The sequence below is a fragment of the Haemorhous mexicanus genome, chromosome 5, assembly GCF_027477595.1.
Source record: "Haemorhous mexicanus isolate bHaeMex1 chromosome 5, bHaeMex1.pri, whole genome shotgun sequence".
Classification (NCBI taxonomy): Eukaryota; Metazoa; Chordata; class Aves; order Passeriformes; family Fringillidae; genus Haemorhous; species Haemorhous mexicanus.
Window position 1 is genome coordinate 75,989,267 of NC_082345.1, and position 12,028 is coordinate 76,001,294.

Sequence of the window (12,028 nt, forward strand, 5' to 3'; positions counted from 1 at the left end):
CGCCACGCCGAGCCACTCGCGGCCGCCCGGCAGCAACAGAAGTAGGAAAACTTTCTGTGAAATGGAGACAAAAAAGAAGGAAAAGAAACAAACAAAAAACAAACAGTACAAATTGTTTAGGAAGATGGGGGGGTCAGTCTGGGGGTCCTGGGGCGCTGCCCCCCTGAGCCCACCGTGGCCTGCCTGGTGCCGACTCCCAGAGACGACACAGGCGGGACGGACTCTGCAAATAGAGATTTATATTTTATTTTGTTCTGCTTTTTTTGTTTGTTTTCTTGTTTGGTTTTTTCTTTTTTTTTTTCCCTTTTTCGGGGTTTTCTTTGGTTTGATTTTGGGGTAGGAGGCGGTGGCTCGAGTGCGGGCAGGGCGGGCGGGCGCATGCGGTTCCCTCCGGGGGTGTGTAGCCATCTCGAGAACAATAAAAAACAACAAAAAACTGAAAAAATAAATTAAACCTCCTGAAGTCCCTCTGGTTCTCCTCCCAGGGCTGGGGCTGCTTTGTGCCCCTCTAGCGCTGGGTACCCCCCATCCCTGGGGGCTCCAGGTCCAAGGCGGCCCCAGCCCTGTTTTCTTGCTGTTTCCCCCAAAACTCCCAGGGGGATGATCCTTGGCAATGCGGGGAGGGGCCCAGAGCTGCCCCAGGGCGGGGGGCACGGTGCCCTTCCCCTGCAACGCACCCTGGTGCTGGTCACTGCCAGCTCTGGGGGGACAGGCATGGGGACAGGGGTAGGGACAGGGATGAGGATGGTGCTGGGTGGCCCCAACCCCACCAGCCGAGATGGCCACGGAGTGACTCACCCCGCGTGGCAGTGTCCCGCTGTCCCCGTGTCCCTGTCAGTGGGGCAGGGGGCCGGGTGGCAGCGCCCAGGGCCCCGTGGAGGGGCCGGGCGGGGGCTGCGCTGGCGGCAGCCGCTGGTGGCTCTGCCAGAGCTGGTGCAGCTCCTTGAACTGCTCCACCATCCTGTCCTTGAGGTCGGGGTGCGAGATCTGCAGCGGGATACTGTCGGCCGACCAGGACAGCTCCCCGGAGAACATCTCCAGCAGCAGCCGCGCCGCCACCGGCACCACCTGCAGGAGCCGCAGGGCGTCACCGGGGCAGGGTCCCCGCCGTGCCCCCGGGACAGCCGCGGGTCCGGCCCCTCACCTGCACCGTGATCAGCTTCTTCTCCTTGGGCTTCTGGTCCGGCCACTCCTCGCCAAAGCAGAGGAAGATCTCAAAGGGGGGCGGGGTGGGGGTCTGCCCCTTCTGGAACTGGATGAGGCCTGCGGGGCCCAACACCGAGGTGAGGGGCAGGATGGGACCCCACACCTGCCTGGGCCACCAGCACACCATGGAGGGCAACCCCCGAGAGCCAGCTGGTGACCCCCATCCCAGCTCTGTCCCCCCATTCCACCAGGTTCCCGTGTGCCATATGGTGTCCCCACCATTCCAGCTGGTGTCCCCATTGCACGTTTTCCCCCGATGGTGCCCATGTGCCTGGCATGCCCCCACCCCAGCTGGCCTCTCCATCCCACTCCATTGCCCTCAAGGGACATAGGACCACCCCCCCTTCCCCTCTGACCGTTGAGGAAGCCCTCGAGGCTGAAGAGCTTGGTCCTTGTCTCCCTCTGGATGGGGTTGGGGCCGGGCTGGGGGGCAGCACAGGGCCCAGTCCAGAAGACCTTGCACTGGCAGAGCCGGAGGGCGAAGAGGTCCTGGCCCTGGAGCTCCAGGATGAGCCCTCGGTCCAGCACGTCCAGCAGCTGGTGGGTGTAGAAGCGCTGCTTCTCGTTGGGAATGGCGTCGGGAGCAGGGAAGGGCACCTGCTCCAGCGTCAGGGGCCCGAAGAGCTCCTCCTGCTCCCGCGTGGGCTCCAGGCTGCTGTGGAACAGCCGGCAGCCGTGGGGGTTGCTGACGGTCAGGGCGCACACCTGGCGGCCCCGGTACTGGAACTTCAGCTCCAGGTCAGTCACTGCCGGGGGCCACAGGGTCAGCGGGGCTGAGAGCACCCCAGGGCCACCCCCGTGCCCCCCCTGGCCACCCTCACCCATCCCACAGCCACTCTGCCCATGGTCACCCCAATCCAGCCACCCCATGCCCACCTTCACCCAGTGACCCTGTGGCCACTCCCATCTGTCCCACGGCCACCCCACAGCCATGGCCACTCTGTCCCAGCACCCCATGGCCACCCCACACCCATGGCCACTCTGTCCCAGCACCCCATGGCCACCCCAGTCCTTCCAGCCACCACACCCATGGCCACCCCAGCCAGCGCCCCCAGGCCCCCCAGCCCTGCTCACGTGGCAGCATGTGAGGGCTGACAAGCAGGTCGGGGATCAGGTGCTCTGTTGGTGCCACCGGGCAGGCGGGCGAGGGCCCCGGGGGGCCCAGGGGGGGCCCCATCTCAGCGAGGGCGCCGGGGAGCAGCTCAGGGGCCCCGTGGGTGCCCCCCACCTCCCCCTGGAGCAGTGCCGGCGGGGGAGGCCCAAAGGGCCCCCCGGGGGGGCAGCGGCTGGCAAAGGGGAGGGCCTCCTCCTTGGGCCAGGGGTAGGGGGGCAGCAGGTCCCCCCCGTGCTGCGTGTCTGGAGCAGAGAGGGGGGTCAGAGGGTGCACCCCAGCCCCCTGACACCCCGACCCACCCTGAGCCCCCCACTCACCATCGATGCTCAGGGATGTCATCTTGTGGAGCTGCAGGGCAGAGTGGGTGTTACAGGGACCCCCTTGCCCTCTGGGGCGTCCCCGGTTTGGGGATCCCCCACCCCGAGCCCCCCCAGATACCTGGCTGACATCTTCCTCTCCGCTGCAGCCATAGTCATCCTCGTCCCCCCCGTCTGCAAGGGAGAGAGGGGCTGGGGGGGGATACTGAGGGGTACTGGGGACCCATGAGGGGGATATTGAGGGGTACTGGGGACTCATGTGGCACTGAGGCTTCACAGGGGGGTGGGTCCCTTGGAGGGACCCCTTGTGGGGTGTGGGGGGCTGGGACCTCACGGGGTGCTGGGGTTTGTGGGTGTGGGGGACTTGGGGGATGTCAGGTCTTTGTGGGGTGCTGGGACTTCGGGGGCTGCTCAATGGCCTCCCCAGAGCCCCCCCCCGTACCTGCGCCCCCGGGGGGCTCCTCGCAGAGCTCGTAGATGCGGAAGGGCTGGGCCGGGGACCCGCGGGGCCCGTCCAGCAGCAGCCGGAACTCGCGGCTCTTGTTGAGGGCGCAGCGCAGCGTGGCCTTCCAGCGCGGGGGGTCCGGCGGGTCCCCGGCCCGGAACCGGCCCGTCTCCTGCGCCCACGCCTGCGCGGGGGTCAGCGCCCGGCACCCCCAGCCTGTGTGTCCTGCCACCCCCCATCCCATGTGCCCCCTTCATCCCTGTCACCCCCATCCTGTGTCCCTGTCACTCCTGTCCCTTGTCCCCCATAGCCCCACTGTCACCCCATCCCATGTCCCCACTGTCACCCCATCACACCTCGCCCCCATCCCATGTCCCCACTGTCACCCCATCACACCTCGCCCCCATCCCATGTCCCCACTGTCACCCCATCACACCTCGCCCCCATCCCATGTCCCCCAGGTCCCCATTGTCCCCGCCCCACGTGCCCATTGTCACTCCCGCCTCGTGTCCCCGGGGTCACCTTAAAGATGGTGTCGTGGTCCTGGGGTCCCGGGGGGTTCCTGGTGGCGTGTCCCCAGGGGATGACGAAGCGGCGGTGCTCGGGGTCGAGCCAGCGCAGCCCCGGGAAGCGCCGGCTGCTCACCTGGGCCACCAGCCAGGGCTTGAGGCGCACCCGCCGCGGGGGCTCCATGGCTCGAGGACACCGGCGGGCACCGCGCGACCCCGTGGGCCGCCCTCGGTCCCGAAAGAGGAACCGGGCCCCGCACGGCCCCTCGGGGGAGCCCCGGTTCCGCTTTCAGGGCCGGGAGGGTGCGGGAGGCGCCCCGGGCTCTGCCTCCCCCGTGGGTGTCGAGGGCGTCACCCGCACCCGAAAGCAGAAGCTGCGGTGGCTTCAGGGAAAGAAAAGAGGAGCTGAGAAGGGGAGGGGACACGAGGGACAGGGGACAGAGCGGAGAGTGGGACACAGGGAACGTGGGATGTGAGGGGGACGGAGGGGACACGGGACAGGGGACACGAGGGACGAGGGGAGGACCCGGGATGGGAGACACGGGGACACAGAGCGGACAAGGGGAGTACACAGGGGACAGGGGACACACGAGGGATGGGGGACACGTAGCGACACGGGATGTGGAGAGACAGGGGAAACATACGGGAGACAGGGGACATGGAGAAGGGAGGAGGGACACGGGTGACATGAGGAGAGAGAGAACACGGGATGGAGAGGACACGGTCAGAGGATGAGGGGCGACGGGGAACACAGGGTCAGGGGGTGGCACACAAGGGATGGGGGGACACGGAGAGCACATAGGGGACACGGGGACACGGTAAGTCCCGACCGCGGTCCTTGCGCAGCCACAGGAGCCCCGCGAGGGGAGCCCCCCCCGCTCCCCTCGGGCCGGGGGTCCCCGCCGGTCCCTCCTTGCGGAGCAGCACCCACGCGTGTCGCACGGACGGGCGCGGCCGCGGCCGCCGAGCCTGGGCACGGCGTGTCCGGGGCTGCCGCCCCCTCGCAGACGGGGCACTGTCCCCGCGTGTCCTCGCGGCTTTTCTCGGCATCTCAGCATCGCTCTGCCATGGCGCCCCCTCCCCACGGCCCCCTCCCCACGGGGTCCTACCCCACAGGGTCCCAACCCACGGGAACACCCCGCGGACTCCCCGCGCCCGTCGGGAGCGGCCCCGGGTCTCACCTGCGCTCGGGGCCGCTCCCGGGGCCGCCGTCCGGCGCTTCCGCACGCGGGGCCGGGCGTGGGCGTGGGGCGAGACCGGCCGGGACCGCCCCGGGACACGGGGCGTGGAGCGGGGCTCCCCGTGTCCCCACGGGACCCTCCCGTCGTGTCACCCCTCTCGTGTGCCCCCGAGCCCCCTCCGTGCGGCCCCCCAGGTCTTCACCCCCATGTCCCCTCTCCTTGTCCCCCTTGTGTCCCCCCCGAGTCCTCACCCTCGTGTCCCCTCCGTGTCCCGCCCCGTCTCCCCGGCTGTCAGCCCACACTGCTGGCAGACCCCTCATTAACATATACTTTGCATACATTTGCATACTCAGTACCCATTTCCCTCTCCACGTGACGCGCGGGGATCTCCGCGGGGGGCGGGAACACGGGGGCGCCTTTGCGGGCTTTGATTGGTCGCAATCGATGTCATTCATCTGTGGGCGCGCCCACGCTCCGGCCCCTGGGTCAGCTGTCTGTCAACGAGGGGGCGTGGTTTAGGTGGGCGTGACCAAGGGCGGCAACAATGTAGCGGGAATGGGCGGGGGCCTTCCCCGGGGCGGGGCTAGTCGCGGGGCACAGGGGGCGGAGCCCGTCCGGGGCGGGGCGGGGCCGGGGCCGGGGGCGGGGCTGCTCGCATGGCGCCGGGCGCGCCCCGCCGCACGCCGGGCCCCCCCGGTGCCCCCCGCGCCCCCCCGGTGCCCCCGCCCCGCCCCGGGAGGAAGAACCGAAGGAGGTACCGGGACTCCCCCTGCCCTGGGACCCGCCGGTGAACGGGACCCCGAAATGCTGCCACGCGGGGGCGGGGTGCGGATGTGTCCTCGGCGGTGCCGCTGTCGGGATGTCCCCGGGGGGACGGAGGGGACTCGGGGGCCCCGGCGGGCTTGGGCCAGTCTCGCCCCGTTTAACTCGCAGATCTCGGGGGTTTAATGTTATCTTTCGCCCCGATCCCGGTACGACCGCTGGGAACGGGAGCGGGGCTTTCCCGAGGGGAGCGCAGATCCCGGGGAAGTGTTCGGAGAAAGGAGAGGATCCCACTGGATTCAGGGTGGTGGTGGGGGAGTAGAGCCCCGTGGATTCCCGGGAGAAGAGAAGATCAGATCCTGGTGGATTCCCAGGGAAGAGGCTCAGATCCCTGTGAGTAGGGGGTCGGAGCGGAGCAGGTGGATTCCCGGCTGGATCACTGACTGCGCTGCAGCTTATCCCACCACTCTGCCTGTTCTTGCCCTGTCCGTGCTTTTCCCGGGATCCCAGCTGATCCCGAGGGACAGCTGCAGCCTGTGTGAGTCTGGCCGCCCGCCAGGGCCTGATCCCGGATGGGGAAAGGCACCCAAGGCACCAGTTTTGGGGTGCGGAAGGGATGTGTTCCCCAGGATCCCAGGGGGATCTGCTCAGACCTCACTGGGGGTTTCTCCACAGTGGGATCCTGGGCGGGTGAGCGGCAGCATGGAGCATCTCGGCTGGGATTCTGGGAAACGGGAGATCAGGGGACAAAATGGGGGAAAACCTCAGGGTTTGGGTCATCCTGCAGTCGCTCCTTCCACCCCAAACCGGTGCTGCTGCCGTTGCATTCCCGGGCACGCTGGTCCTCCGCTGGGTTGGGGTTTCCTCCCAGCCTTGCACAATTCACCCTCTTCACTTGGTATTTTTCCGGAAAGAGAAACCAGAATAAATCTCCGGATCACCTCGTGGCGGTGGCCATGAGAGGGAGCCTCAGAACTGCCCACGCCGGAGCTGCTCCGGGTGGTGTTGAACGGGATTCCCTGGAGCTGGGCTGCTGCTCCCCGGGCCGGCCGCTGCTCTGGGTGCCGTCCCCATGGAGTGGGTTTTGGGGCTACTTCAGGCGGGTTTGGGCCATACAGGGAGAGCCTGTGGCAACACGGCTCCAGCGCTTTCTCCTCCCTGATTTGGTGGCTGTGGAGCTGGGATGTGCTGCCAAGGAGCTGCCTGGGGCGCCGGCTCTGCTCCGGGATGGAGGTCCATCCCCTCGGCGGGTCGGCTCTCCAGCTCTGACAGTCCCTGCTCTCCACGGCAGCTCCGAGTGGCCGGTCCAGCGGAAGCTGCGGGAATTCTTTGCCATCCCGCGGTGCCTGGTCAGCGTGTTCAGCCTCTTCCTGGTGGAGCTGATCCGCTTCCTTGGCGAGGCCGTGGTGCAGGTGAGCCGCCCTTTCCCGCAGAGCCACGGCCGGAGCAGCTGCTGGCCTGTCAGAGTCCCTCAGTCCTGGGAGCACGAACCTCCACTGTTGCACCTTTCCCTCCCGTAGTGGAATTTTTGTGTCTCAGCCTATGTTGGAGACTCCTGCTGGCAAGTATCCCTCTAACACAGAATTTCATCCCAAATCCAGGCGCTGGTGGTCGGTGTCCTGACAGCCATCGGCGACCACGTGCTGAAGCCGTTCCTGGCGGCGGCGTTCCACAGCCTCCTGCAGCCGCTCCTGCTCTTCCTGCTGAAGGTGCTGGGCGGCGTGCGGGACCTGACGGACCCCGTGCTGGACGTGGTGGCCCGGGTGTGCTCCCAGCTGGCCGTGCTGCTCCGCGCCGTGCGGCTCGTGGAGATCCGCCTGCGCCCCGACCTGCGTGCCGGCCCTGCCGACGGCGGCGCGTGAGGGCAGCTTCCGCGTGCCCAGATAAGATAAGGAGGAAGAATTCCTGGGAATTGCGGAAGGGCGGGACCTGCTGCGGCCCAGGAGGCTCCGGAGGGACCGTGATCTCCACGTTTATCTCCACGTGTGTCCGGGCAGGGGGCAGCACATGGTGTGCTGGGGGGTGGTTTGGGTCTTCTAGTTCTGCAAATATCTCCTTAACTTAATTAAATTCCAATTTTATCCATTGGACCATTGCTCCAGTGAGGTGTTTCTCCTCTTCCTGCCTGGAAAACTCGGCTTTTCACTGAGTAGGACTTCCCTGTGCAGTCTCTTGCCACCAGATGGGTTCCACTGCTGTGATGGTGCCCAGGGCCTGTGCCTCGGGCACTGCCAGGAGGGGATGGCTTCTGCCAGCTTCCAGCTCTCTGGAATGGTCTCCAGAGCCAGTGGTGTGGGACAGACTGGGATTTGGGGGCGATTGAAAAACAGGGATCACAATATAACGGAATAACCACCTCTGTGTTCCTAACACCTGGTTCTGGTGCGTGATTTGGGTCACGTATTCCCATCGGGATGAGGCGGCCAAGGAGCCAAACGGCGGCAGCAGAGCTCTGGGTGTGTTTTACAAACCCTTGGAGGGACTGAGCTGTGTTTTGGGGCTCCCCCACCCCCAGCCTCAGCTCCCTCTGCCCTTTCGCCGTTCCAACGATGCTGCCTCCTGGGAGCGTCTCCCCCGGCTGGCGCAATCCCCGTGTTCCCGATGATTCCATGCCCAAAGCCCTTTGCTTTTTATGGGCAGGAGCAGCATGTTTGGAGCTTCCCCGGCTGTAAGATCATCCGCGGGCCAGCGCCGGGGCCGGAGCGCTCCTGCTGGGGGCCAGGCTCGCCGGGCTATTTGGGGGGTGCTGAGTTCACGGAGCCGTGACGGGATGTTCCCTGGGCACCGCGAGGGGCCGGGAGCTGGGAGCCAGCCCCGAGGAGCTCTCCGGGCTCGGGTGACCAAGGGCAGTGCGGGAATGGGCGCTGAGAGCTGCTGGGCAGCAGGAAGCAGCCAGGCCCTCCGGGACAGGCAGGGCTGCACGTGGGCACAAACATGAGCGGGCACAGGGACTGAATCCAGGATGTCCTGCAGCACAGGCACCATGCCACCACAGCCGCACGCAGGGTCTGGAGCTCCTTAGGACACCGGGGACACACGATTGCCCCTGGGCACTTGCACCCTTGCTGGGGCACAGGCCTGGCCTGACCACTGCTCCCGTGACCTTGCCCTGGGGAAACAAACCCGAGGAGGGAAGGGCAGAATTGATGGGGGGTTTCTCATTGCGTTGATTTAGCTGGCAAATCACTTTAATGTTTGAAGTGGTTTTAATTAAATTTGGCTGCTCTGGAACCAGGAATTCCCTGGTACAGTTTCTCCTTTTTGGCTCAAGCTCTCCCAATCAAAGGCCCAGTAGATGGAGAGAGCTGGGAAAATTCAACTCTGATGGTGTCATCTTTGACCTCCATCCGTCATCCTGCAGCGGGAGAGGAGGGCGGAGAAAGCCGCGGGGCTGGGAGCTGCCACCTCCCCGCAGCCCGTCCCGCCGGGATCCCGGGAGCTCCAAATTCCAGCCGCTTGGAATTCGGGCTGTACATCCAACGGGAGCGTGTGGCTCAGAGAAACCCACGGCACTGTGGGGTGCAAAGGGGGGAGCGGGAGGTCTGGCCACCCCCTCACCAGGGGGTTGAAAAACCTCTTTTCTTCCTCAAAACACGCCTGAGGCGCGCGGAGCCCGGGTACGGCCGCGCCCGGGGCCGGCGGGTGCCGGGGGCCCGCGGCGGTGCCCCGGGGCTGGCAGGACAATGCCGGGTGACCCGCGCGGGGACAGCGCCGTGCCGGGACAAGGACATTTCTGGGCTGGCGTTCTGACAGCCGGGCTGGCAGCGCCCCCGCATTGCTGCTCCCTGAGATCACGGCTCCGAGCGCCCGGCCCGGCTCCCAGCGCCCGGCCCGAGAGGCACCCTCCGCCTCCCCGGGCTCGGTGCCGCTCGGCGGCCGGGAGCGCGGTGCCTGCGGCCGGGGCTCTGCGGTGCCGGCCCGGAGCGGCCGGAGGAGGGGGCGTGGGCCCGGATCCAGCCGGCTGCAGCGGGAGCGGAGCCAGGGCTCAGCGCGGCCTCCTCGGCTCTTCCCTAAATAGCCGGCGGCGGGCAGGAGGATTAGCCGGGGCATTCCTCGGCCCACCGTCCTCCCACAGCCGCCTCGCTCCCGAGCTCCCCCGGCCGCGGGATTCCTGCTCCTCCCTCACGCCGCCCGTCCCCTACTCCGCGGGTGTACCCACAGCCACCCGAGCCCGGCTGCCTTCGTCCCGTTTGGCAGCGGCCTTTGGGCTTCCCCGGTGACGCCCGGTGGAGCCCGGGGCCGTTCAGAGCCACTGCCCGTCCCCAGGGGTCACGGCGGTGCCAGCTCAGGGACAGTGCCCAAGGACAGGGTCCGGGGACAGAGCCTGGGGACAGCACCTGGGTACAGTGCCCGGGGACAGTGCCCAAGGACAGGGTCCTGGGACAGAGCCTGGGGATGGAGCCTGAGGAGAGGGCCAGGGACAGTGCCCAGGGATAGGGCTCAAGGACAGTGCCTGGGGACAGAGCCCAGGTAGCCCGGAACAATGCCCAGGACAGGGCCCAGACATAGGGCCCAGGAACAGAGCTCAGGGACAGGGCCCGGGCAGCACCATATGGGGCCAGGCTTGGTCTGGGTTCCATGGGATTGGGCCCAGGCCTGTCTGGGTTCCATGGGATTGGGCCCAGGCCTGTCTGGGTTCTGTAGGATTGGGCCCAGGCCTGTGGGTTCTGTGGGATTGGGCCCAGGCCTGTCTGGGTTCTGTGGGATTGGGCCCAGGCCTGTGGGTTCTGTAGGATTGGGCCCAGGCCTGTGGGTTCTGTGGGATTGGGCCCAGGCCTGTCTGGGTTCTGTGGGATTGGGCCCAGGCCTGTGGGTTCTGTAGGATTGGGCCCAGGCCTGTCTGGGTTCTGTGGGATTGGGCCCAGGCCTGTCTGGGTTCTGTGGGATTGGGCCCAGGCCCTGCTCTGGGTTCTGTGGGATTGGACCCCGGCCTGTCTGGGTTCCATGGGATTGGGCCCAGGCCTGTCTGGGTTCCGTGGGATTGGGCCCAGGCCTGTGGGTTCTGTGGGATTGGGCCCAGGCCCGGCTCTGGGTTCTGTGGGATTGGGCCCAGGCCTGTCTGGGTTCCATGGGATTGGGCCCAGGCCTGTCTGGGTTCTGTGGGATTGGACCCCGGCCTGTCTGGGTTCCATGGGATTGGGCCCAGGCCTGTCTGGGTTCCGTGGGATTGGGCCCAGGCCTGTCTGGGTTCCATGGGATTGGGCCCAGGCCTATCTGGGTTCTGTGGGATTGGGCCCAGGCCCGGCTCTGGGTTCTGTGGGATTGGGCCCAGGCCTGTCTGGGTTCCATGGGATTGGGCCCAGGCCTGTCTGGGTTCTGTAGGATTGGGCCCAGGCCTGTCTGGGTTCTGTGGGATTGGGCCCAGGCCCTGCTCTGGGTTCTGTGGGATTGGACCCCGGCCTGTCTGGGTTCCGTGGGATTGGGCCCAGGCCTGTCTGGGTTCCATGGGATTGGGCCCAGGCCTGTCTGGGTTCCGTGGGATTGGGCCCAGGCCTGTGGGTTCTGTGGGATTGGGCCCAGGCCCGGCTCTGGGTTCTGTGGGATTGGGCCCAGGCCTGTCTCGGTTCCATGGGATTGGGCCCAGGCCTGTCTGGGTTCTGTGGGATTGGACCCCGGCCTGTCTGGGTTCCGTGGGATTGGGCCCAGGGCTGTCTGGGTTCCATGGGATTGGGCCCAGGCTTGTCTGGGTTCTGTGGGATTGGACCCAGGCCTGTCTGGGTTCTGTGGGATTGGGCCCAGGGCTGTCTGGGTTCCATGGGATTGGGCCCAGGCCTATCTGGGTTCTGTGGGATTGGGCCCAGGCCCGGCTCTGGGTTCTGTGGGATTGGGCCCAGGCCTGTCTGGGTTCCATGGGATTGGGCCCAGGCTTGTCTGGGTTCCGTGGGATTGGGCCCAGGCCTGTCTGGGTTCTGTGGGATTGGACCCTGGCCTTGCTCTGGGTTCTGTGGGATTGGGCCGAGCCCAGCCATGGGGCTCAGCTCTGGAGTGTGGGATGAGACTGTGAGGGAATGCCCTGTGCCCACAGTGGGTCCCACAGCGGGTCACACCAAGGCACCAGAGCATTGGGATGGATGGATGGGGAATGAGCCATTGGAAGAAGCTGGGAATGGCTCCGTGGTTTGGTTTCCTGACATGACCTTCCTTCCCATGGGCTGAGGGAAACTGAAGCAGAGCACGAGTCAGCCTTTCCCACCAGGATGCACCTCCCAGGCAGCCTCCTTGATGGAGGTTCTGCATTCCAGCTTCTCCATTCCTGGTTCTCTGTCCCTTCCATACAAATTGTCCCACTGCAGGTCTATGTGCTGGACATGGACTATGCACACCCTCATTCAAAACCTCCCAGACTGCTAAAACATTTCCATATATCCTCTTTTCCCTACATTTCAAGCTCAGGTTTCCCATCCTCACAGAGGCTCCAGGACCTCCAGGGGCTGTTCTCATACCCCTGTGTTTTGTCTCTTCCCAGACCATCCCAGCTCTTCCCCCAGGGGTTT

At 66.3% G+C, this 12,028-nt stretch overlaps 1 protein-coding gene across 5 annotated transcripts; it reads right to left on the reverse strand.

Moving 5' to 3' along the window:
• Positions 1–224: 224 nt before the first annotated feature.
• Positions 225–5,202, reverse strand: IRF5 (interferon regulatory factor 5). Of its 5 annotated transcripts, none has more exons than XM_059847692.1 (10): positions 5,122–5,202; positions 3,605–3,974; positions 3,080–3,266; positions 2,759–2,811; positions 2,638–2,668; positions 2,281–2,562; positions 1,563–1,952; positions 1,145–1,263; positions 799–1,068; positions 225–436 (listed from the first exon to the last, which is right to left on the reverse strand). In XM_059847692.1, the coding sequence occupies exons 2-9, from the start codon at positions 3,773–3,775 to the stop codon at positions 835–837; spliced, it is 1,467 nt and encodes a 488-aa protein (XP_059703675.1). In that variant the 5' UTR covers positions 3,776–3,974; positions 5,122–5,202; the 3' UTR covers positions 225–436; positions 799–834. The 5 variants fall into 5 exon arrangements, with proteins under 5 accessions (XP_059703675.1, XP_059703676.1, XP_059703674.1 ...); XM_059847693.1 differs by lacking the exon at positions 5,122–5,202 and adding an exon at positions 5,024–5,069; XM_059847691.1 differs by lacking the exon at positions 5,122–5,202 and adding an exon at positions 4,773–4,912 and having other exon boundaries at positions 225–408.
• Between the last annotated feature and the right edge of the window lie 6,826 nt (positions 5,203–12,028).